Source organism: Cervus elaphus, chromosome 24, assembly GCF_910594005.1.
Source record: "Cervus elaphus chromosome 24, mCerEla1.1, whole genome shotgun sequence".
NCBI lineage: Eukaryota > Metazoa > Chordata > Mammalia > Artiodactyla > Cervidae > Cervus > Cervus elaphus.
In genome coordinates, this window is record NC_057838.1 from 14747131 (window position 1) to 14771311 (window position 24181).

General features: G+C 38.5%; 1 protein-coding gene across 9 annotated transcripts in view; it reads right to left on the reverse strand.

Annotated features, from left to right (window-relative positions):
- Positions 1–24181, reverse strand: part of SLC4A7 (solute carrier family 4 member 7) — a 111469-nt gene that overhangs the window by 48186 nt on the left and 39102 nt on the right. For 3 of the 9 annotated variants that reach the window (XM_043887053.1, XM_043887050.1, XM_043887057.1), the window contains exons 3-8: positions 21326–21472; positions 13574–13712; positions 12858–13018; positions 9379–9567; positions 6018–6386; positions 1781–1896 (exon numbers count right to left, since the gene is read on the reverse strand). In XM_043887053.1, coding sequence (XP_043742988.1) covers positions 1781–1896; positions 6018–6386; positions 9379–9567; positions 12858–13018; positions 13574–13712; positions 21326–21472 — 1121 coding nt within the window. Of the gene's footprint in view, positions 1–1780; positions 1897–6017; positions 6387–9378; positions 9568–11218; positions 11282–12857; positions 13019–13573; positions 13713–21325; positions 21473–24181 lie in introns of those variants that run through there. The other 6 variants (XM_043887054.1, XM_043887052.1, XM_043887058.1 and 3 more) reach the window with 4 other exon arrangements.

The window sequence follows — 24181 nt, forward strand, 5'->3', positions numbered from 1 at the left end:
TCGCTAATCAAAACTGGTGATCTAAAGGATGTTTAAGTGCCAAAATTCTCACAAGTACAAAGAATGAAGTTGACGAATACAAAGTGCAAGCAAAACACAGCTACCAAACAGTAGTCCCAACTAGTTTACTGTCATGATCTTCACTACTGCAGAGATCTAAATTACCAAACAAAACTAGAGAAAAGTTTCAATGAATATATAGCACTATTCATTAAAAAACTACTGAAGACAAAAATATAGTTCACAACTAACAATGGTCCATGAAATTATACACAGTTCTAAAAATATTCATTTAGTCATGATCTATTGTTTAATCTTAGACATGAATTCGTTCCTTTATATTTTTTGTATTTTATAAATCCTCTTTTACTTTAATGAACTATGGGCATTCCCCAGTATTTTCAGTAAGAGGGAAACATTGTCTTTATTTTCATTTACAACTAAAGTAGTCATAATTGGTATACATACATGGTAGTGCTGTATGATCGAATTAGGTTGTCTGTGTATAATTACAAAGAAAAGGCTATGGACATAATTCAAAGTACGGCAGCTTCTTCGTTGTATGCAGCTTCACACAGTCACTGAACAACCACTAGCAGGGCTTCTAGGAACATAAAACCAGCACTTACGGCGGGCCTCTTGAGTCCCACACCCAGCGTGCCACAACTACAGTGCCAGGAGGCAGACTCCTGCCCGACAGGGGACAAGCGGGTGTGCACAAGATAGACCAAGTGAAAGAAAGCACAGCTGTGTCAGGGGAACAAAGCAAATGGCACCTGCCCCGTCTAGAGGAGATCTGCGGCAGAAATCACAGCAATCTGTCCACAGACTCCGTCCTGGAAACCTGACACTCATCTGAAATAACTGCGGCACCAGTAAAAATATGATCAACTTACAACAGAACAACAGTACGATGCCCCAAATGCAAGGCTTTTAACTTTAGAGCATGAAGCTCAGCAAGGCTATAACGCAAATCATCATTTAAGTGCCTTTTCTACAAAACGTGATTCATAGACTTCGCATCATAAAGGCTTAAAAACTGAAATTTACTTGAAATAATGGCATTTAATTAGAAGTCTGACATTGTATCCTATAGTCAATACCATCAAACACCATCAAAAAAATTACAATGGATATCAAGAATCAATTATTCAGAGGTAGTACTCAAAGTATGCTTTAAATTCAACTGTAATTTGAACTTGCAGTTTTTTGCTTTGTTCTTTTGAAATAAGCTCTTTTTTACATTTCATTTAACACTCACCTATGAAAATTAAAAATCACAGTTGAGATAGGTGGATTATTTTTCAATTCCTGTCTTTACCTTTACCTATCCATGGGGAAGCACTGATGTTTCCCAGTTACATTCCAGAAAGCACTGACACCAAGACAGTAATTCTGGGGTCACATTACAGCCAAGAAGAGGCTGAATTGTTACTGCTGTGACATCACTCCCAGAATTAACCTTTCTAGTAGCGGCAGCTCCACAACAAATGCCTGCAGTTCATGATATCTATGCGTGGGTATAGATGAAAATACTGTATTATCCCCATATTCTTTTGTCAGGATTTCTAACACTAGTAAGATATAACATTATTCAAGTGCTATGAGACTGTTACCTTTTTCACAATTTCTGATCTTAAATTAACATCACAAGCATCACATCAGGTTTACAAGCACCGGTTATTAAAAATTACTATAATCACTGTTAATATAGTCACATTGCTAGCAATTGTCTCAGTAAGCATGATTATGAAAATGTATAGTTAATAACAGAAATTACCTTGCTGAAGTCAACAGTACTATTTTCTCTGCTTCCTCCACTTCCATTACCTTTAATTTCTCCACTTTTACTATTGTCCAAGTTTCCAGGTGCAGACTGTGGAGAGGCCAAAATACCTGTATTTAAGAACAAACAATTTCCAAAGTAGTAAGAAGAAAATTCACTTTGCAACCTGAATTTGCTCATATCCTGAAAGTGATGGGTTTACTGAAAGCAAATGTGCTAGGTAAAAAAAAAAAAAGTGCCAAGTGTTAGTACAATACCAGCAAGAGTGGGATAACATTTTAAGCAATAATGAAGCTATACATGTTAACATTTAAAATAATATAATTGGCATTTACAAAAATGGTGGCCTTTTGCAAAAAGAAAAAAAGTGAGTAGAAGGTGGAAGACCTGGGTCTGATCACCACTATAAATACTGAGCACATCCACTTTCACTGTATCCTTAGATATGTGAACTGCAGAGCTTAAAGATGCCTAACTACACTTAGCACACTTACATCAGTAACAATGTAAAATTTCTGATAAACCCTAAATGAAAATGCAAGAGCTACATCAATGAAATATACACTCGTTTTGCCATAATCCTTCATAATTCGTTTCCTCATGAATTTTCACCTCTCTTGGGTAAAATTCATGTGCTGTCTACTGTCATTATTCATAAGGACTATGCTAAAATTCAATAGCAATGTTTTTATGATATAAATACAAAGAATACAGAACTTATAAGGGAACAGATCTATGTTAAAATAAGTACTCTGCCACTTTGTAGCTATGTGTATGACCTTAAGTAATTCACTCAACTTCTAAGACACAGACAAACTTATAAAATTTGTTTGGATTAGAAATGATATACATTCTATTAAATTAACTTGTCTGGATTACAAGTGATAGTCACATGTTCATGCATGGTATACTCAGCTCAAGCAAAACTCAGCAGCAACAAGTCACACACAAAAATAACCTAAAATCACCCAATAGCATATTACTAGTCATTACTACTATGTATTCGCAAAAAGTTCAAATGCTACAAAAACTTTAGAGTACGTAACACAGATTTCTACCATTAAATGTACCTAATTTTTTCAAAACACCCAAGGCTTTCTAGTTCAAGAATATAGATTAATATTACCCAAAACACTGAATATCACAGGAGAAAATGCACCAGACAACTGCAACAGACTTCACTTCTAGTTTTAACTGTGCCACTCACAACAACCTAGTGACCCAGAGAAATTCACCACTACATTGTTTGTGGTTAGAACCTATAAACTTTAAACAGTGGCAATTAAATTTTAAAATTTTAAGCATATCAGATATAGTCTATGCATTTTTGTTTTTATAGAATACAACATATACTAACTAGTAGCCTGAAACTAAGTCATTTGAGTTTGCAGCTTAAATTCAGTGAATGAAGACCTTCATGACACCACTTCTCTGTTAAACACCTACACCAGGATGCCACTGTGACCCAAAATCTCAGTAAAGAAAGTATATGCAGTCCACTTAGCCATATACCCACTTCCGAGAAATTGGAAACAATTCTGAAATAAAAACTTTTCCCTCAACTGAACTCATTTTTCACCATTTTAGCCTCTTTGACCTTTGTCCCTAAGCTTCCATAATAGAATCCATTCCTCTATTAAAATACATGCTCAAGTGTAAGAAGAAAAGTTAAGCAGTATTTTTCAGTGGATTCCACCAACTCCCACACAAGAATATGAAGAGTATCATTTAAGGCCCTGGCAGCAACTACAAGTGATCATCAACACACACACGCTGCTAACTACAAACTGCATCCAACCTGCAGACGTGTAACCAAAGAAAACAGACACAGTTTCTCAGAATAGTCCTAGCCACCACATCTGGGGGAGAAGAATGGGATGCAGAGAAGGCTCCACAGGAATGGGAAGAAGAAACGACCTGCAACTCAACACTGACAAAGTCAGAAGAGAGGGCGCGAGGGAGCCAGGGGCTCAGCTGCTCACCCTGAACGTGTTACGGCGGGCAGGCCAGGCACACTTAGTTTCCCAACACCGCCTTCTCCATCAGTCTTCCCTGATGTCAGCTAAGTTAAAGCTATATCCTGAAAAGGTAAAGGAAATGTCCTTGCTCCTGCAGTAAGTTCCTAGTGCTCAGAATTAAATGAGTAAATTCCCCCAAATTAAAACTATAATGAGCACAGATAACTTGGCAGGACTTTAGTTACTTGCTTTAAGCAAAAGAAAAAGCAAATATGAGTATGTATAAAATCAATCCTGGGATTTAAGTCATACTCTGGTAAGTCTATTATTTTGCCCTTTCATTTTTTTTCCTCAAAATAGCATATCTACCTAGAAAAATTAAGCAAAGACATCGAAGCTTCCTGTCATTACAGATCTGACAGCAGAAGTGTCCAGAGCAGTAGTTCCCATCCATGGAAGGCTGTGAATGTGCTGGCAGGCGGTGGCTGCGGGCCGAGGGTGCTGCTGAATAGCTGACAATTCACAAGACACCCGACCACACAGAACTGTCCCCCCAAAAGGCCAGTAGTGCCGAGGGTAAGAAACGCCGAGTCAGAAGACAGTCACACACTCAACGTGAGTTATGTCCTTTACCTAAGTATTCTCTAAAAAATAACTGATGGCAAGCACTGCTTTCCTTTCCTACAGGTGTTCACAAATCATGACCTCGTGACACAAAGAATCTCTGGCACTGGTCTCTCAGAAATGATGAGGCCACCTTCTTGACCAGACTTCAGGAAAAGACAGCAGGGTCTCCAGGTGCTCTGGGCAGCCGGGACTAATGAAGAGCTGTCCCTGTCACTGTGGCTACATTCCTTCTACAATGTTACCTTAGACAGCAATTATGAGCTCTCCCTTGTCCTCAGAAATCCTCTTCCCTACACTCTAGTTTCTTCTCTTCCAAAAGGCGAGTAAATCCCATGGCACCCTTAACAGCAGAGAGAGGAAAAACTTAATTGTGCTCCTCAATTTTCAGTTAATTGCTCTTTTTATCCTCTTAACATGACCTAGTAAGTCACTGGGAACCTGTATGCCCCTTTCTTCCCATACAAAGCTTATAGTCTCTTATGATTAATTATACTGAAGCTGGTAAAACAAGGAACAGTCAGTATTACTGACAGATATAGATAAAAACAAATGCAAGGGGAAGTAACTTCAAAGTTAATTTTGTTCAAGAAAAATAATCAATTTTGTTAGTCTTTTTTAATGAAGTAAAAGTGTTCATTATTTCTGAGCAATTATTTCTAGATATCTTTTCCCCATTTTTGTTTAGTTACCTCATTATAATACATCTTTTCCACAAAGTATTAAAATTTACAATGAAATTCTATACTATAGATTTTGTTGTAGGTAGTTCTGGGTTCAATTCCTTTGTCTGAAAAAAAAAAAAAAACTCCTTTGTCTGGTCATTTATGGTCTAACCTTAACATCTCTAAGTCTTAATTTTTTTCATTGTACAAACAGTGATAAGATAAACTCATCAAATAGAAATATAATAACCCTAAGTGAGTTACAAACCTTTTATCCACTAAGACATAATTTTTCTAATTCATGTAGAAATAAATCCTATCTGCAACTATAGGAACTCTACTCCTAAAACTTTCAAGGTGAATTCGGATGAAAGATAGATATAGCATTAAATAAAAGACAACTGAAGTCTACTCCAAATTATAAAACTAGTCGGAATAATGATGACTCCACGCAGTCAACAGTGAACCTCAATCCTCTCAGAGACAAGATGAGAAAAAGAACATTCATTCTACCTTTGGCAGGAAGGTGAACACACACTGCATCCCTTACACAAAAGCACCAAACAGTAGATAAAAGGCTTCTCATTATACTTTATGTAAAGCATGTGTTCATTCACTTGATGGAATGAAATGCACAAGAAGAGCCACCATTTTTTTTTAATCATGGCAAATTAAAAGATGACCTGTAAAAATGTCTACATTTGTCTGAGCCATTCAAATGCATTGACCTGTAAAACCTCAGTAAAAAATTTTGCAAGGGCTTAAATTATGTGTAGGCTCCTTTGAAATCTTTGTAAAACTTAAAATTTTAAAATAATTCTATCCTTCTCTGTAACACACTATAAAGAAAAAAAAACATGCAGAAGTCAAAATAAATGGTAAGCATCATCTACATAATGCTGATTAAGCCATGTGCTGAGAGGCATTCCAAGTGCAAGGGTCCAGAGGCAGAAAGCGCCACACATGGGGACTTTGGATAGTTGCCTGCAGTCACGTCAACATTCTCCTCACTCTTCTGCTCCTGGCCTCGCAGCGCTTCTACGTCTTCCTCGGGCGGATGGATTACTACTGTGGGAATATCGGCACTGGCAGCGGACACCAGGAGCTCTGGGGCCTGAGGCTGCCTCGGCCGGGAAGGTCTGGCGTGGAGGCGGCTGAGGCTAGGGCTGGAAGGAGGGCTGCTCTGAGGGGTGGGCGCGGGGCTTGTGCACCTCGAGCCCGCAGGGGTCCCGGCTCTCGAAGAAGGAAGAAGATGACTGACAAGAAGAGACAAAGGTGATTCTCCTCTCAAGGAAAGGTTTGAGGCAGACAGACCTGTTCGCAAAGAGTGGCGGGAGGCTGAGAGGCCTTCCCCTGAGGTAAAACAAATAAATGAAAAGTGATGAAGTTTTATTGCAGAAGGCAAAAGAGACACACAAAAATCAATCTACACTGTAAACCGCAAGTTTTAAAAAAGGTCCAAAATTTCAAATTCATGCTGTCAGGGTTAGTATGACAATCTGAATTTTAAATATTAGAAAATCACTGAAAAATGGCTTAAACTATAATTAGTTCTCTGAAGGTGCATCCGAAACTCAAAACAAAAAATGAAAAACAATGTTAATGATAGATGGAGAGGGACAATATTCTGTTAGGAATGAGAATGTCCAACAGTGTGGCTTCAAAAACAAAAAATAATAACAATGCAAAGCTGTTGCTTTAAAAATGATAAACTGCAAATGAAAATATAACACAAAAACAATCTAAGAAACAGAAGCCAAAACAAAACTTACCAGCACTGAGAGCTTGCTTATATTTAGTGTATTTTATCTACATTGGACCAAACTGCTACATATTCTCTCACAAGAAGAGCCCACATTAATGGTATCTAATGACTCCTAACTTTAAGTATCAAATCTTTATAACATTAAGCCAACAGGGCATCATCCACTGACAGAACTCTCAAAGTAAAATTTAAAAACATAAGGCAAGTCATGTGAATTTTTTTCAAAACAGAAACATGTCAATTTTAAAAGATACATATTCTTGAGCTCACTATCTAACTGATATTAATAAATGTCCTAAGATATGTTTCCATATCTAATACAGCAGATAAATTAAAACAAATATATACAATGTTTAATTTAACTAGCAAAGAATAAAGTATTTTTTTACCAACAGCAATGATAAGGAAGTCTAGAGTATTTCAAAAGGTCATGTATACTTATAGTTCAAACACCAGGTTATTCTAATGAAGAGTAGCTTAGTGGAACAATATTTTTTTTTTAGGAAAAGCATGAGAAATGTAACAATCCCAACTGATCTGGGTCAGGGGTCCTGAACCTCTGGAATCTAATGCCTGATCATCTGAGGTGGAGCTGATATAGTAATAATAGAAATAAGATACACAGTAAATGTAACATGCCTGAATCATCTCAGAAGCATCCTCAACCACCTCCCCAACCCTGGTCCATGGAAAAATTGTCTTCCATGAAACCAGTTAGCTAGGGCCAAAAAGGTGGGGGACTACTGATATAAGTAATAAAAACTACATGCTCAAGAGATCCCCAAAATATTACACATATTAACTATTATTTCATAAACCACCACTATTTAGGTAAAAAATAAGCTAGATGCAGAAAAACTGTTAAAATTACAACTATAGTAATACACCAAAATAAAAGAATGCCCATGCTAAAATGGCATCTATAAGAAAATAGCCAACGTCTTATGATTAAAAGGAACCAACTGACAACTGGAGGATAATCAGGAACCACTATGTATGGAGGAGAAAGATTTAATGTGGTCTCTCTAGGCAAATGAGTTCACTTTACTCAACTAGAAAATATGCAATACATGGAAAGATGAAAAAAGCGGTGACACGGATGGCTTGCTTCCAAACTCAACTTAGGCCCGTGAGAGATTTCTTTTATTCTTAAGGTCCCTTGAATATAGAAAGGCAGTTTTAAATATATTAAAAAGAGTTTCAATGATCAAATATTCAGAAGAAAAAGGACTTAACTATCTTAGACTGAGCCACAGAAGGAGACTGAGTACTGTTACCTTTACATGTGCTAAGTCCTCCACCTGTGAGTGTGCTTGCAGCACGTAACAGCCACACTCTTACCGCAGAGATAGAAAGATGAGCGGGAAGGTCTGCGGCCCACCCCGACTCCTCACTGTAACCCTCACTGCCTTGGGTAACAGCAGCAGCTCGACACAGCAGTGACCCTCAGATCAACCCCAGTTCTCTGCAGCTGAGTTTTCCAGAGTCACTGTCATCAGAGACATCTTTGAGACCCAAACAGAGCCGCAGTGACCGCAGGCCGGCTGTAAGACAGGGGCAGAGGGGAGCAGCTACCCAAACAGTCTCCCCAGCTCCCCGAGACCCACTGCTGAACCGTGAGTGAGTGGATGGGGGTCTGTGCCACGCTCCGTGACTCGAAGACATCATAAAACAGGAACAAGTACAAAAACCTTTTACAGAGTATGTCAATAAAAAGCTGGGAAAATTAAAAGCAAACCAGCTCCAAAATATGCCCAGCAAGTTAGTCTACTCAGGAGAAGAAAAAAAAATCTTAGGAAAAATCTAATATTAAAGGTCCAAACACAAGACTGAATTTTCAAAAGATTAAACTAAATTTATAGATAGCAATTTACAGCTCTTATATCAACCATACAAGAATTCTTGAACAGAAACAAAAAAGCAAGGAGGAGAGTAATCAGGGTTACATACAGTGTAGTGTCTGAAAGAAGTGAAAGCGAAAGTCGCTCAGTCATGTCTGACTCTTTGCGACCCCATGGACTATACAGTCCATGGAATTCTCTAGGCTAGAATACTGGAGTGGGTAGCCTTTCCCTTCTCCAGGGGATCTTCCCAACCCAGGGATTGAACCCAGGTCTCCCACATTGCAGGCAGATTCTTTACCAGCTGAGCCACCAGGGAAGCCCAAGAATACTGGAGTGGGTAGCCTGTCCCTTCTCCAGGGGATCTTTCTGACCCAGGAATCGAGCCGGGGTATCCTGCACTGCGGGCAGATTCTTTACCAACTGAGCTATGAGGGAAGCCTCCAGTAGTGTTTAAATATTACCAACACTTCAGTGTCCCATTTTAACAGAGTAAATGATTAATTTTCTCATCTAAGTAATTTCTACAGATAATTCTGCCACATTATAAAGACATTTCAGAAATGAAATATTTAAATGCACAAATACTACTATTATTTTTTGAAAAAAGAATCAAAAAGATAAAAGACCTATGTAATTATCTAGAAAAAATGAGTTTCTTTTCCCAAATGCTAACTGTAACAAGCTGGAATGCTGTTAGTAAAGTGTTAGAAAAATTGGACACCACAACTTATCTCACCGTTCCTTTCAAGCAAGTGAGGGTCAGAATGTTTCTTGCCTATGTCTGCAAAAGATCGAACTAGGGGGATCCGGCTGGTGAACCTCTTCTCATTCTGATGGTGGTGCCTCTTCAGAAGGGCTTCTCTGACATTCTCTCTGATGGACTCGTCCAGCTGGCCAGAGGCAATCATGTTGTCCAGTACCATATCTAGGCAAAGAAAAATACACAGATAACCATCATTGTTACTAAATAAAGTCAACACCTGGATAACTGTAACACGTAATAAATGGTAAATGAAATCTTACTAGGAAAATAAAGACTCTTACATAGCTCTATGAAGCATTATTCTCATCTAACATTTAATAATGGATGCATAATGATAACTATGAACACAATCCAACAAAGCTGAACATACTAATAGAGACTCTGATTTTAATAAATACTATTATTTATTAAAAAGCTATTATTACACACCAAGAGCCTTCCTATATAGCTGAAGGTGCTTTACTGATACGTATACAATAAATTCCGTTAAACTGGATATTTAAATAATACTGGTTTCCTAAGAAATGAAGATATTTTATGGCTTCACCTCATATTTTTCTCCAAAACTGTAGCTGAATATCTGTATTCATTCATTCAATAATTAACTATTTACTGAGCATCTACTATGTGTTAGGAATACAGCAATTAACCAAGCAGACTGAGTTTCTGCTCTCACTCATCCAGAGGTAGAAAACCAATGAGTAACTGAACAGATAAAATATGAAGTAGTAACTTTGTAGAAGATGTATGTACCAGGCTGTGAGGTGGGTGTGGGAAATTGGGGGGGGGGGGGGGGGCGGTTGACGACAATGATAATTTATATGTTACTGTGTTATCTGGATTTTTTTTTCCATTTATTTTTATTAGTTGGAGGCTAATTACTTTACGGACTATTATTAATTTACAAAGTACACACTGATATAAATATTTTTTAAAAGCGCCACTAACTTGAAATAAGAGTCAAGCTTTCAAAACTGTTTAAGATTCCTCAGAGAAAAACTGTAAGGGATCAAACTAGCAGGTAAACTCTAACTGTAAAACCACAACTACAGGCTAACATATATGTGAAAACTGGACTATACACTTACTACGATATACTGTATTATGTGATCACTGGAAAGCCAAAGTAAGACATACTACATTTATCTAAATTTAATATTTCTAATTCCCAAATCACTTTTTTAGTCATTTATAGAAGACAAGAAAATTAAGGACTTTGATAACTTAAAGATTTGCAGCACAAGGTCAAATTAACAATCTGGTAACATCAAAGTATTTCCAGCCTGAGAAACTCTAATAAATTTATGGTTCTCTTGAAGATCAAATACGACAGCTTTTTCTTTTTATATCGAGGTGACTATAATGGTAGTCACACTATAAAATTTATTACTACTGAACTTGATTTTGGTTTTGAGCAACTTCAGCTAATGACCGAGTAGCTTCATCACAGCATCTTTTTGTTCTTTCTCTCTCCATTTCCACTGGTACCACCTGCCACACTTCAGGTCGCTGGCATTTCTTGCTGAGACATTCCAAGAGAATAAACAACCTCCTGGCTTCTAACCTCTTCTAGTCCAAAGCCACCCTACCTCCTCCTCCCAGAATAATCCTGCTGACACACATCAAGATCACTGTTGTTGTTCAGTTGCTCAGTTGTGTCCAACTTTTTGTGACCTCACAAAAAGTGGTGGGACTGTAGCCCACCACGCTCCCCTGTCCCTCACTATCTCCCAGACTTTGCTCAAATTCATGCCCATTGAGTTGGTGATGCTATTCAACCACCTCATCCTCTGTCCCCCCTTTCTCACTTTACCTTTAATCTTTCTCAGCATCAGGGATCTTTTCTAGTGAGTCGGCTTTTTGCTTCAAGTGGCCAAAGTATCGGAGCTTCTACATCAGTCCTTCCAGTGAATATTCAGGATTGATTTTCTTTAGGATTGACTAGTTTGATCTCCATGCAGTCCAAGGGACTCTCAAGAGTCTGCTCCAGCACCACAATTCAAAATTATCTATTTTTTGGTGCTCAGCTTTCTTTATGGTCCAACTCTCACAGCCATACATGACTACTGGGAAAACCACAGCTTTGACTAGACAGACCTTCGTTAGCAAAGCTTTCCTTCCAAGTAAACACCTTTTAGTGTCATGGCTGCAGTCACTGTTTGCAGTGATTTTGGAGCCTAAGAAAATCAAATCTGTCACTGTTGCCACTTTTTCCCCTTCTACTTGCCATGAAGCGGTAGGATCAGATGCCATGATCTTAGTTTTCTGAATGGTGAGCTTTAAGCCAGCTTTTTTCATTCTCCCCTTTCACCCTCATCAAGAAGCTCTTTAGTTCCTCTTCACTTTCTGCCATTAGAATGGTATCATCTGCATATCTGCTGCTGCTGCTGCTAAGTCACTTCAGTCATGTCCGACTCTGTGCAACCCCATAGACAGCAGCCCACCAGGCTCTGCCGTCCCTGGGATTCTCCAGGCAAGAACACTGGAGTGGGTTGCCATTTCCTTCTCCAATGCATGAAAGTGAAAAGTGAAAGTGAAGTCGCTCAGTCATGTCCGACCGTTAGCGACCCCATAGACTGCAGCCTACCAGGCTCCTCCGTCCATGAGATTCCCCAGGCAAGAATACTGGAGTGGGGTGCCATTGCCTTCTCCATCTGCATATCTGAGGTCATTGATATTTCTCTTGACAATTTTAATTTCAACTTGTGATTCATCCAGATCAGCATTTCACATGTGGTACTCTGTACATAAGCTAAATAAACAAGGCGACAATATACAGCCTTGTTGTATCCTATTCCCAATACTGAACCAGTCAGTTGTTCCACATCTGGTTAATATTCTTGTACTTAAAAATCACTGAGAACCAAAATGCCTATCAAATCAAACCCAATTTCTTAGCCCAGTAATTCAAGGGTAGTTGTAACTCACCTCTAAATTATTTTCCTGCAAATCTCAAGAAATCTGTGTACTCAGAGAACTGACCTTCCTGAGATCATACCTGCTGGTACTTTCTAGCCTTCTCTCCCTTCTCTTCCTCCTTAGAACACTTTCTTTCCTCTCACACCACCTCCCCTTGCTGCCATGTGTTCACGTTCTATGGATAAGTTGTGCAGTTAGTGTACCTTCTAGGTCTCCCCAGATACCACGGTCCAGAAACAAGCAAACGGAAAGCTCCTTCCTCTGCACCTCCAAAGAACAGACTCTGGATCTTGCTTATGGCACTAGTCACAGTCTTCTTGACACTGTAGCTACATCTGTCTCAGTTCATCTTTCAGACTCCAAACTTACCAAGGATAAAAAGGGTTATTTACGTCTAACTCTTCATACTGCCCTGCACAGAATGGAAGCTCAACATGTAACCATCAAATCAACGGTCCAGAATTCCACTTTATTTTCCTTATTTATCTCAACTTCACTGCAACTTAAACATAAAGAAGTCACTTTGCTGTCACCTGCTATTTCATCGAGAGTGCTTGCTCTCATATCCAGCATGACTGTTCCATTTAAGATGCAACTTCTCAGCTCAAAAAGACTATGTAAAGAAAGAGTTGCCACATAAGGTTTACTCCACCGGTCACCACCATCTTCAACATCCTCTTCAAATTTCAGCCATCTGAAATGTATAATGTATACAAATATGTTACAAATAGTGATGATTCTGTTTAATATGACAAATGCAAGCATATTCTTATAAAGAGAAAAAAAGATCACCATCACCAAAATAAAATTTTTCTACACACTTTTACAAATTAGGCTAATGGTCTGTAATGTTGAGAGTCACTAGATCGTGGCAGTTCCTCTTTCTGTTCCAGGTGTCACAACAGTAACTCTATAGAAACAAACTCTGGAATTCCATCGTGTCAACTTCCAATCTTATTTTAAACTGTGAATATGCAAAATGTCTTCTCAGATTTTTTTCTCTAATTAAAGACACGAAAATCTACAGTTAACATAATTCCTTTTGTGTTCTATTACGGCATTAAGAATTATTTAATGAAACAAATTATGAGAATAAAGAGAAAAATTAAATACTGAATTTCTAGACCCAAGGAAATTCTCTACTCGTTGTTTTAAAGCATCGTGTGTCTCACAGTCTCAATCTCATGTTTTCATTACTGAAAGGAACCAAGCAGCAGCAGCTGGAAGCTTCGAGCAAGAGCGTCAGCACCTGGCCGTCTCCTTCCACTCATACTCCTCCCCGTCCCTGTAGCAGAGCTCGTCCATCTCTGTGAAGAGGTCGTGGGGGATGTGCTCCTCATCGTCGTCCTCAGTGCCGAGGATGAACTGCACTCTCTGGGATGGCGTGTCTTGACAAAAATCAGAATTTAAAAACACACTCAAAAATCTTCCCCAATTAACACAAAGGTAAATTAAATACAGAATTTCCCAAAGTGAGGAAATTCTCTACTCACTGTTTTGTTACAAATATATTCCATTAGAACAAATTTCTTCTGATTATTATTAAAATAATACAATTCTGAAAGGAAATAAGGGCCAACAATCTACAACAAAAGAATTTCACAGAAAGATCACCTCTATAGATGAAAAAGAAAAAGAGTATGTTAAAGATAACTCACACTAATCTTCAACAAACTTCTGTAAAAACAAAGCAAGCAACAACCAAGAAAACACTGTGCATAAAACAGGACTTTGCCCTCACCAAAAATAGATGGAAATGTTAGACAACATACAACATTTAAAATAGTTAATTAAATAAATAAATAAAATAGTTAATAAGTAGTTAAGTTCAAAAATTAAAAAAAAAAATCCCTGAGTTTCAAAAAAAAAAGATGAGAAAACGCAAAACTAACTTTTCTTACGATCATGGAAAAGCAAGTCTGTCTCTGAGGTCAGAGACGCAGGACAGGTCACTGCCACTCATGATCTCCGAGTTTATCTGTGTGGTACAGGATTCCCAACCGAGAAATTAACATACATTCTAGCCCAGAACAACTTAAACCCACAGGGGCCCCAGAATAAACACATAAGCATACAACAACAAGCATCAATTAAAAACAAAATCAAATTCTTCCAAATATGAGAGGGGATATCAAATTCAAAATTTACATCTAAGTAAACAAACCTCCAGGAAATTAAAACCCCAACAGGGAAATTAAAACAGGTTACAAAGCAGACTAGAAGTAGAACTGTTCAAGGAAAAGACAGATGTAAGGAGGAGGTTATACAGAATGCATTAAGGACAAGACAGAAACACACACGGTTAAGAGATACAGAAAACAGAATAAGCTAGCCAAAGAGGAAAAACACCAGACAGAGGAAAATATAAAGAACAGGAGAAGAGGAGGAGCATGAAATGCAAAACTGTACAGTATGCACATGACCTGGGTCTTCACAATGAAGGAATATTCTGGGACCAACACATGACAAAACCATGGTGTGACTGGACTTCTAACACCTGAATCTTTCAACAGTTAGGTCTTATATATCTTTTGTGAAATTTATCCCCAAATAATTTTTCTGGTGCTACTGTGTCAGTATTTACTTCATTTTCTGATGGTTCATTGCTTTTATATAGAAATACAGTTGATTCCGTACCCTGATTTTGTATCCTGCAACCTTGCTAAACTCACGTATTTCTGTAGCTTTGTAGATTGCTTAGGATTTGCTACATATGTTATTCTGTAATTGTGAATAAAGACAATTTTACATCTTCGTTTATCTTCTGGATGTATTTCATTTCTTTCTTGCCTTATTCCGCTGGAGAGGTGTGCCAGTGCCATGCTGAACAGAAGTGGTGAGAAAGGACAGCCTCCCTTTTCCCAGTTCACGGGGAGAAAACTTTCAGTCTCCCACCAGCATTTCTAGATGCTCTCTATCACACTGAGGAAGTTTCTTAATATTCCTAGTATGTTAGGGGAATTTTATCATGAATGGGGGTGGAATTTTTCTGTCTTATTGATATGGTTACATGGGGTTTTTCTGGTTTATACTGTTAATAAGTTTACATTGATAGATGTTTAAATTTTAAAACGACCCTGAATTTCCACTTGTTTATCAATTTCCTATTGCTGCTATAGTCAACTGCCACAAATTTGGTGGCTTAAATAACACAAGTTTATTCTCTTGTAGTTGTGGAGACCGTAAGTCCAAAATGGGCTTTATGCACGGCTAAAACCATGGGGATGGTTGTCCCTGGAGGTTCCAGCTTCTGGAGGTTGCCCACATTCCCGGGGTCTGGACCCCTCCCCACTGTATCAATACCACCACTGTCTCCTTTGATCTTGTGACTCCTTGTGATTAAATCTGGCCCATCTCCATTAATCCAGCATGATCTCCACTACTCAAAATCCTCTACTTTAGTCACATCTATAAATTCACCTTTGCTAAATAAGGTTAACACTCAGATTCCAGACATTAGGGACGCAGACAAGGTGGGGGCCACCACTCAGCAAAGTGCTGTCATGATGGATTAGCTCTCTTAAATACTGGTGGAAAAAAGATGTGTTTATTTTCTTAAGGACTTCTGAATCTACATTTCTGAGAAGTAATTAGTGTGCAGTTTTATCCTCTCGTAACATCTTCATCAAGTTTTGGTAATGCTGGCTTCACAAGATGACTGGGAAGTGAGGAAGTTTTCTAATATTCCTAGTTTGCTATTCCAAGTTTTGTCATCTTCAATAATCTGACAGAGTGTGTGTTATTTCTTACTTTTATATGTTGCTATGTATGGGAAAGTAAATTTTCATCATAGAATGTCTGAGACTACAAATTCAATTTCTTTTTCTACATGCAGGGTAATTCAGGTTACCCATTTCTGCTTAAGAGCATGTAATCCTAAGAAACTGCCTCAGTTAATCTGAAGTATCAATTTTGTTGGCACAGAATCATTCATAATACTCCCTCTAGAGTCTTTAATATCTGTAGAATCTGTACTGAAAATTTCTGGTGCTGGTCATTTGTATCTTTTTTTCCCCCTCACATGATCAGTCTGGCTATTTAGATTTATCAATTTTATTGATCTTTTCAAAGAACCAGATTTTAGTCGAATTGATTTTTGCTAATATTGGTCTAATTTTTATTTAATTCATTTTTGCTTTAATTTCAATTATTTCTTTTCCATATTTTGGTTTAATTTGCTCTATTTGTGCCTTCAATTTCTTAAGTTACAAGCTTAAATCACTGATTAGGTCTTTCCTTTTTTCTAATATTAAGATAACATGCTATACATTTTTCTCTAAGCACTGCTTCAGCCACACCTGACAAATTTCAAAATATAGACATCCTCACTTTGCAGAAAGCCATGCTAAATGAAACCTATGCATGTCAGAACTATGTCCTCACTTTGAAGAATGTCCTCTCAGATACTGCCTATACTGGGTTTTCATTTTCATGAATTCAAGATACTTTCTAACTTCTATTGTGATTGCATCATTAACCCATGAGTATTGTGACTGAATCATTAACCCATGAGTTACTGAGAAGCTCTGCATTTAATTTCCAAATATCTGGGTATTTACCTCTGTATATTCCTAGTTTAATTCTATTGTGGTCAGAGAATATACTTTCAGTCCTTTCAAATGTACTGACTTGTTTTATGGCCTAGAATATGATCTTGGTAAATCTTTGATATGCACCTGTAAAGACTGTATATTTTGCTGTGGTTGAGTTCTATGCATGTGACCATCAACCTGAAAGTGTTACTTAGGTTTTCCATATCCTTACTGATTTTTTGTTCACTTGTTCTATCCATTACTGAGGAAGGAGAGCTGTTATTTCCAACTACACTTGTCGATTTCTCTCTTTCCAGTTTTATCAGTTTTTGCTTCACGGATTTTGAAGCTATTTAGGACTGTTACCTCTTGGTTTCAGCAGTTTGATATTTGTGATTTTGGGTGGTTTTCTTCATGTTTCTTCTCCTTGGGCTTTGCTGAATTCCTTGGACCTGTTTCAGAGTTTTAATTACTTTTGGAAATTTTTCTGGCACTCCAATTATATACGTGTTAGACTACCTGAACTGATATTGTCTGACAAATTACTGATGCTATTTATTGGTTTTTCAGCTTTTTTGTATGTTTCATTTTGATTAGTTTCTATCACAATCTCTTAAAAAAATCACTAATCTTTCTTGTTCTGTAATGTCAAATCATCTGTTAATCTTATCTGGCATACTATTCATTTCAGATACTATATTTTTCACATGTAGAAGTTCCATTTGGGACTTTCATATATTTTCAGCCTCCCTCCTCATCAGTCTATTTTTCTTTCTTCCTTTGATCATATAAAGAGTATTTATTATGCTGCTTTAACATGCTTGCTTTAGAATTCTATTAAGTCTGTGATTTCTGGATCTGTTCCTACTGATTTATTTTTCTCTTAGTTATGCCTACTTTCCTACTTCACTATATTTCAAGTAAGTTGTGAATGTCAGATATTGTGCACTTCACATGGTTAAATGCTAGGTTTTACTGCATTTCTTTCAGTAGTACTAGACTTTGTTCTGACATGCAGAAACTCGAGGTCAATTTAATTCTTTCAAGACCCGCTTTAAAATTTTTTTTTTAGTAGATTCACTGCAGTCTTGAGTGTAAAACTGATTTAGACCTACTACTGAGTCAATACCCTTCTGAGACCGCTACCGTCAGAATGGTGGGAACACATCCTATACCTAGCTTTTGTGTGAAATCCAGGAACTACTTACTGTAACTGCTTTCTGGAGGTGATCTGCAAGCCTCAGACAGTTTTCTGTCACACACACCCACATGAGCATTCAGCCGAAGACTGAATAGTGCCCTTCTTCAGACCTTTGGAACCCTCTCCGTGTGCAGCTCTCTACTCTGTGGCACTCTACATCTTAAATGCTAACACCTTCAGTTCAGTTCAGTCGCTCAGTCGGGTCCGACTCTTTGCGACCCCATGAATCGCAGCACGCCAGGCCTCCCTGTCCATCACCAACTCCCGGAGTTTACTCAAACTCATGTCCATCGAGTCGGTGATGCCGTTCAGCCATCACATCCTCTGTCATCCCCTTCTCCTCCTGCCCCCAATCCCTCCCAGCATCAGGGTCTTTTCCAATGAGTCAACTCTTCGCATGAGGTGGCCAAAGTATTGGAGTTTCAGCCTCAGCATCAGTCCTTCCAATGAACACCCAGGACGGATCTCCTTTAGGATGGACTGGTTGGATCTCCTTGCAGTCCAAGGGACTCTCAAGAGTCTTCTCCAACACCACAGTTCAAAAGCATCAATTCTTCAGTACTCAGCTAACACCTTAGGCCTCCCCAACCCCAGCCTATCTCCTCAGCCCTGAGAGCTGCAAGGCTCTGTCCCGGCTCCTCAGGTTGTAGCCTGGGAACCACCTTGCTTGACAAGCTCAGGAACCACAGGGCCCAGCTCGCCACTTCCCCTCTCAGAGCTCAACGTCCTATCCTGCCTGTCGTCCCATGTCTGAAAACTACTACTTCAAACACTTTGTGCAGTTCTCTAGCTATTTATAGTTGGAAGGCAAATTCAATTCCTATTACTCCATCATGTCCAGAAGTAGCAGACCAGCATAATCTCTTTTTAGAGAGTCAGGGGAGGAAAGAAGCCACCTCATTCATAGCAATTTCTAGGATATAGATGGGCAGTTGAAACCAAAATAAACCCACCTCTGTAACAAAACTTTTCTAGGCATAATAACTCCATGAAAAAGTCACAAATATTTTCTCTACCAAATATATTTTTCAAACCACTATATTTAGACTTCAAATGTCAGACCTCAGCATAAACATTAAACCACCTAGCCAGGTGAATATATAAACATAATTTAGTAAAAAAATTTTCTATTAAAAAATATTGTGTACCTTTTTACTCAGAATGAAATAAAGAAGCACATCCATCTACTCACAAAGTAAGATATTCTAAACTGGATGGATCGTCACATGGAACAGCAGAATACTTGTTGCTCAGTCACATCTGACTCTTTGCCACCCCAAGGAACCTGCCACACTCCTCTGCCCACCAGATTCTCCAGATGAGAATACTGGAGTGGGTTGCCATTTCCTTCTCCCGGGGGGTGCTCCGACCCAGGGACTGAACCCAGATCTCCTGCTTGGCAGGCAGATTCCCTACCACTGAGCCACCTGGGAAGCCCAGCAAGATACTTCTCAACTACCAACAGCATCAGAGTCCACCAGTGATCCTTTCTAAAATGAGCATCGACTTTCCCTTTGGTAGTGACATTATCTTTCTTGGCTATTCGACCACTTAATATTGAGTTTATCAGGCTGTCAGTATCTCTTAGGACTGGAGAAGAGATTCCCGTCATGTAGCCTCTCTAAGTTGAGGCTTCTCCGTCTATACAATGAAAACAATAATACCAATCTTTAGTTTTTTTAAATGCTGAGAAGATTAAATCAAAGGGCATATGTTAAGGGCTTCATGGAATACTTCACAGAAATGGCAGTTAGCATTTTATTAGCCCATCAGTATTTCCCTTCCTTCAATTGTGACGTAAGTTGTATAATATACAGTAATTCTTTCACTCTTCAACAAAACTTTTTTTTAGCAGAGCACACAAGTGCCCATGGGGTGCAGCTCGCTTAGCTCCTGAGAGCACACACACAGGATCTATGGTGTAGACAGCCACAAGGGCCATGATGTCCTCAAAAACCAATGATGCCCTGGATGTCAACTGAGTGCATGTCTAAGGTCCCGCTCAAGCTGCACAGCTATTCTTTCTGGTTCTCCCCTTTCCAGCTCTCAGGGCCGCTTAAATAACTGGCAATTGTCATTATCAGATATTATTAATTTTCTTTCCTCTACTATATGCTTTTTTCCCTAAGATTCCCAACATTTACTGTGTCTGCTGGCACTTCTTTATTGATCTGCTCTCAAACAAAAAGTCCGTCAAGGCTGTCTTTCTAAAGACAAAACTATCTAATCAAAGCACTCTTTCCACCCCCACCCCCACCCCCCCCCCCCCCCCGAAAACCAAGTAATCCAGCCTAAGGGATAAAATCTTCTGGTCAAAACATGTATTTAAAAATGAAAACAAAATTGCTTTAGCTATTTGAGGTTTTTTGTATTTCCATACAAATTGTGAAATTATTTGTTCTAGTTCTGTGAAGAATACCATTGGTAGCTTGATAGGGACTGCATTGAATCTATAGATTGTTTTGGGTAGTATACTCATTTTCACAATATTGATTCTTCCAATCCATGAACACGGTATATTTCTCCATCTATTTGTGTACTTTTTGGACTCTATGGGAGAAGGCGAGGGTGGGATGATCTGAGAGAATAGCACTGAAACATGTATATTATCAAGTGTGAAACAGATCACCAGTCCAGGTTAGATGCATGAGACAAGTGCTCAGGGCTGGTGCACTGGGATGACCCAGAAGGATGGGATGGGGACGGAGGTGGGAAGGGGGGTTCAGGATGGGGAACACATGTAAATCCATGACTGATTCATGTCAATGTATGGCAAAAACCACTACAATATTGTAAAGTAATTAGCCTCCAACTAATAAAAATAAATGAAAATAAATAAATAAATAAAAGACTGCTACAGAAGCACACCAAAAAAAAAAAGAAAGAAACAATTTCAATCTCTTCCAGGAGCCTAAGGATTCTAGATATTTGTTTACTGCATATGTAAACAATGAAACATATAATAGAGAAAAGGAAATAGAAATCCTCCTAAATTGAATTCGAAGAGCCAAGCCTCAACATTTACAGTTCCAAGGCTAGAATACAATAAAGAAACCAAAATCCCTTACTTTTTTCACCCACCTCAAGTAGATCTTAAGCTATAAACTAAGCATTTTTCTTAAAGAAAAAAATATTCTTACTTCAATTACTATTCCTTAATGCATATACTGTCTAAATTACAGAAATATGATTTTTAGGAGGACATGTTTAGTTACAATTCCCAGGAGAGAGACTTAAGCGTGAGTGGAGAACCTCCCACCTCTCTCACCATAAGAAGGAGACTCCCGTCCATCCTCTCTGTCCGAGTCCTTGTCTTTTCTCCTCCGATGGTGATGCTTGTGTCCACGATGCCTGTGACGCCGGCGACTCTCTTTACCAAACGGAACGTGAACACCGATGTACACAGCTCGGTGGCCTGGTGAGATGTTCAGAAATGTTACTAGCAGTCCCCATTTTACAGTTACCGTGCTTTTTACAAATTGAGGGTTTGTGGCAACCTTGCATTGAGCCAACCTATTGGCACCATCTTCCCAACAGCATTTGCTCACTTCCTCTCTGTATCATGGTTTGGTAGTAACTCTGGCAACGGTTCAAACTTCTCCATTAGTATTATATTTATTATGGTGATCTACGTTCGGTGATCTTTGATGTGGTACTTGTGATTGTTTGAGGGCACCACACACCATGCCCATATAAGATGGCAACCTTATTTAATAAATGTGTGTGTTCTGACGGCTCCATGGGCTGGCCATTCCCCCACCTCTCCCCTTCTCCTCGGGCCTCCCTGTTCCCTGAGACACAGCAATGCTGAAAACAGGCCAATTAACAGCCTTACAACAGCCTCTAAGTAGTCAAGTCAAAGGGAGAGTCACATGTCTCTTACTTTAAATCAGAAGTTAGAGATAATTAAGCTTAGTAAGGAAGGCATGTCGAAAACCAAGAGAGGCCTAAAGCCAGGCCTCTTGTGCCATACAGCCAAGAAGCAGGTACAAAAGAAGGTTCTTGAAGGAAATTAACAGTGCTGCTCTAGTGAGCACACAAATGATAAGAAACTGAAATGACCTTACTGCTGCTATGGAGAAAGTTCTAGTGGTCTGAATAGAATGTAGATGAAACAGACTTCTATTGGAAGAAGATGCCGTCTGGGACTTTCACAGCTAGAGAGGAGTCAGTACTTGGTTTCAAAGCTTCAGAGGACTGGCTGACTCCCTAATGCAGCTGGTGACATGAAGCTGAAACCAGTGCTCTTTTACCATCTGAAAGCCTAGGGCCCATAAGAATTAGGCTTTTTCTTTTATTTATTTTATTTAACCCTAGTTGATTTACAATATTATGTTAGTTTCAGCTGTATAGCTTTAGATTCTTTTCCATTATAGGTTTTACAAAGCCTGGAAGACAGCACATCAGTTGACAACACAGTTTACTGAACATTTTAAGCCTACTGTTGAGATCTACTGCTCAGAAAAAAGTTACTTTCAAAATATGACTGTTCATTCGCAAGACATCTGGACACCCAAGAGCTCTGGTGGAGATGGACAAAGAGGTTAATGATCATGCCTGGTAACACAACATCCATTCTGCAGCTCATGAATCAAGGAGTCATTTCAACTTTCAAGTTTTATTATTTAAGAAATATATTTTGTAAGGCTACAGCTGCCATGGATAGTGATTCCTCCAACGGATCTGGGCAAAATCAATTGAAAATCTTCTGGAAAGGATTCACCATTCTAGCTGCCATGAGGAACATTCAAGATTCATGGGAAGAGGTCAAAGGATCAACATTAACAGAGGAGTTTTTGAAAGAAGTTGATTACAACCCTCCTGGATGACTTTGAGGGGCTCAAGCCTTCAGTGGAAGAAGTCACTGCAGATGTGGTGGAAACAGCAAAAAAGCTAGATTTAGAAGTGGAGCCTGAAGATGGGACTGAAGGTGAGGAGCTGCTTCCTACTGCTGAGCATAATAAGTGGTTTCTTTGGATGAAACCTACTCCAGTGAAGCTGCTGTGAAGCTTGTTGAAATGACAACAGAGGAATTAGAAGACTACATCAACTTATTTGATAAAAGCAAAAGGGTTTGAGAAGACTGACTCTAATTTTGAAATACATTCTACTGTGGGTCAGATGCTATCACAGTACTGCAGGGTACAGAGAAATCATTTGTGAATAACCAAGGTGGAAGACTTTATTGTTGTCTTATATTAAGAAATTCATCCCAACCTTTAGCAATCACCACCTTGATCAGCCAGCAGCCACCAACATCAAGTCCAAACCCTCTGCCAACAAAAAGATTATGACACGTTGAAGGTTTAAATGATGGTTAGCATTTTGTAGCAATAAAGTATTTTTTAAGTGAAGGCACATACTTTGTTTTTTAGACACAATGTTATTGCACATTTAATAGACTATGAGATAGCATGAACATAACCTTTATAAGCACTAGGAAACCAAAAAAATTACTGTGACTCACTTTGTTGCAGTGGTCTGGAACCAAACCTACAATATCTTCAAGTATTGCCAGTATTAGGTTTCCAAAAAGGGAAAGAGGAGATATAAACAAAAGAATACCAAATTCTACTTTGATGAAAAAGCATTACATATAGGTTCATGTAATTAACAATGCTAGTCTCCTGTTACTTCTCTTATTTTACAGAGCACTACATAGAATGTTACATCAAAGGCTAATACCATCGACTGATAAGTATACTAAATATACATATCAGTATACTAGATATTCTGTAAGTATTCATGTGCAAGTTTGAAAAGAAATTTTGAGAAAGAAGAACTTGGCCTACCTGAAATCATACTATGTAGACATCAATGTTTTCCATCTACATTTACAGTCAATCCTACTTAGTAGAGGCCCTTAAGATATATGCTTTAATGATGATTATTCACAAATGGATAGTTGTAATTATTTATTAAGTTTTGAAAATCTCAAATTAGTAAGGTCCAAATTAATGAGAGATACATTAAGTGTAAACAATTCAAACACTCTAATTAAAGGGTGGAAACTGTCAGACTGGATTAAAAAGCAATAAAATAAGGTTATAACATACTTTTAGAATAGAAAAAACTACTTCTGATGTTCCATTATCCTAGTTTTGTATTCAGACCAAAAAACAGT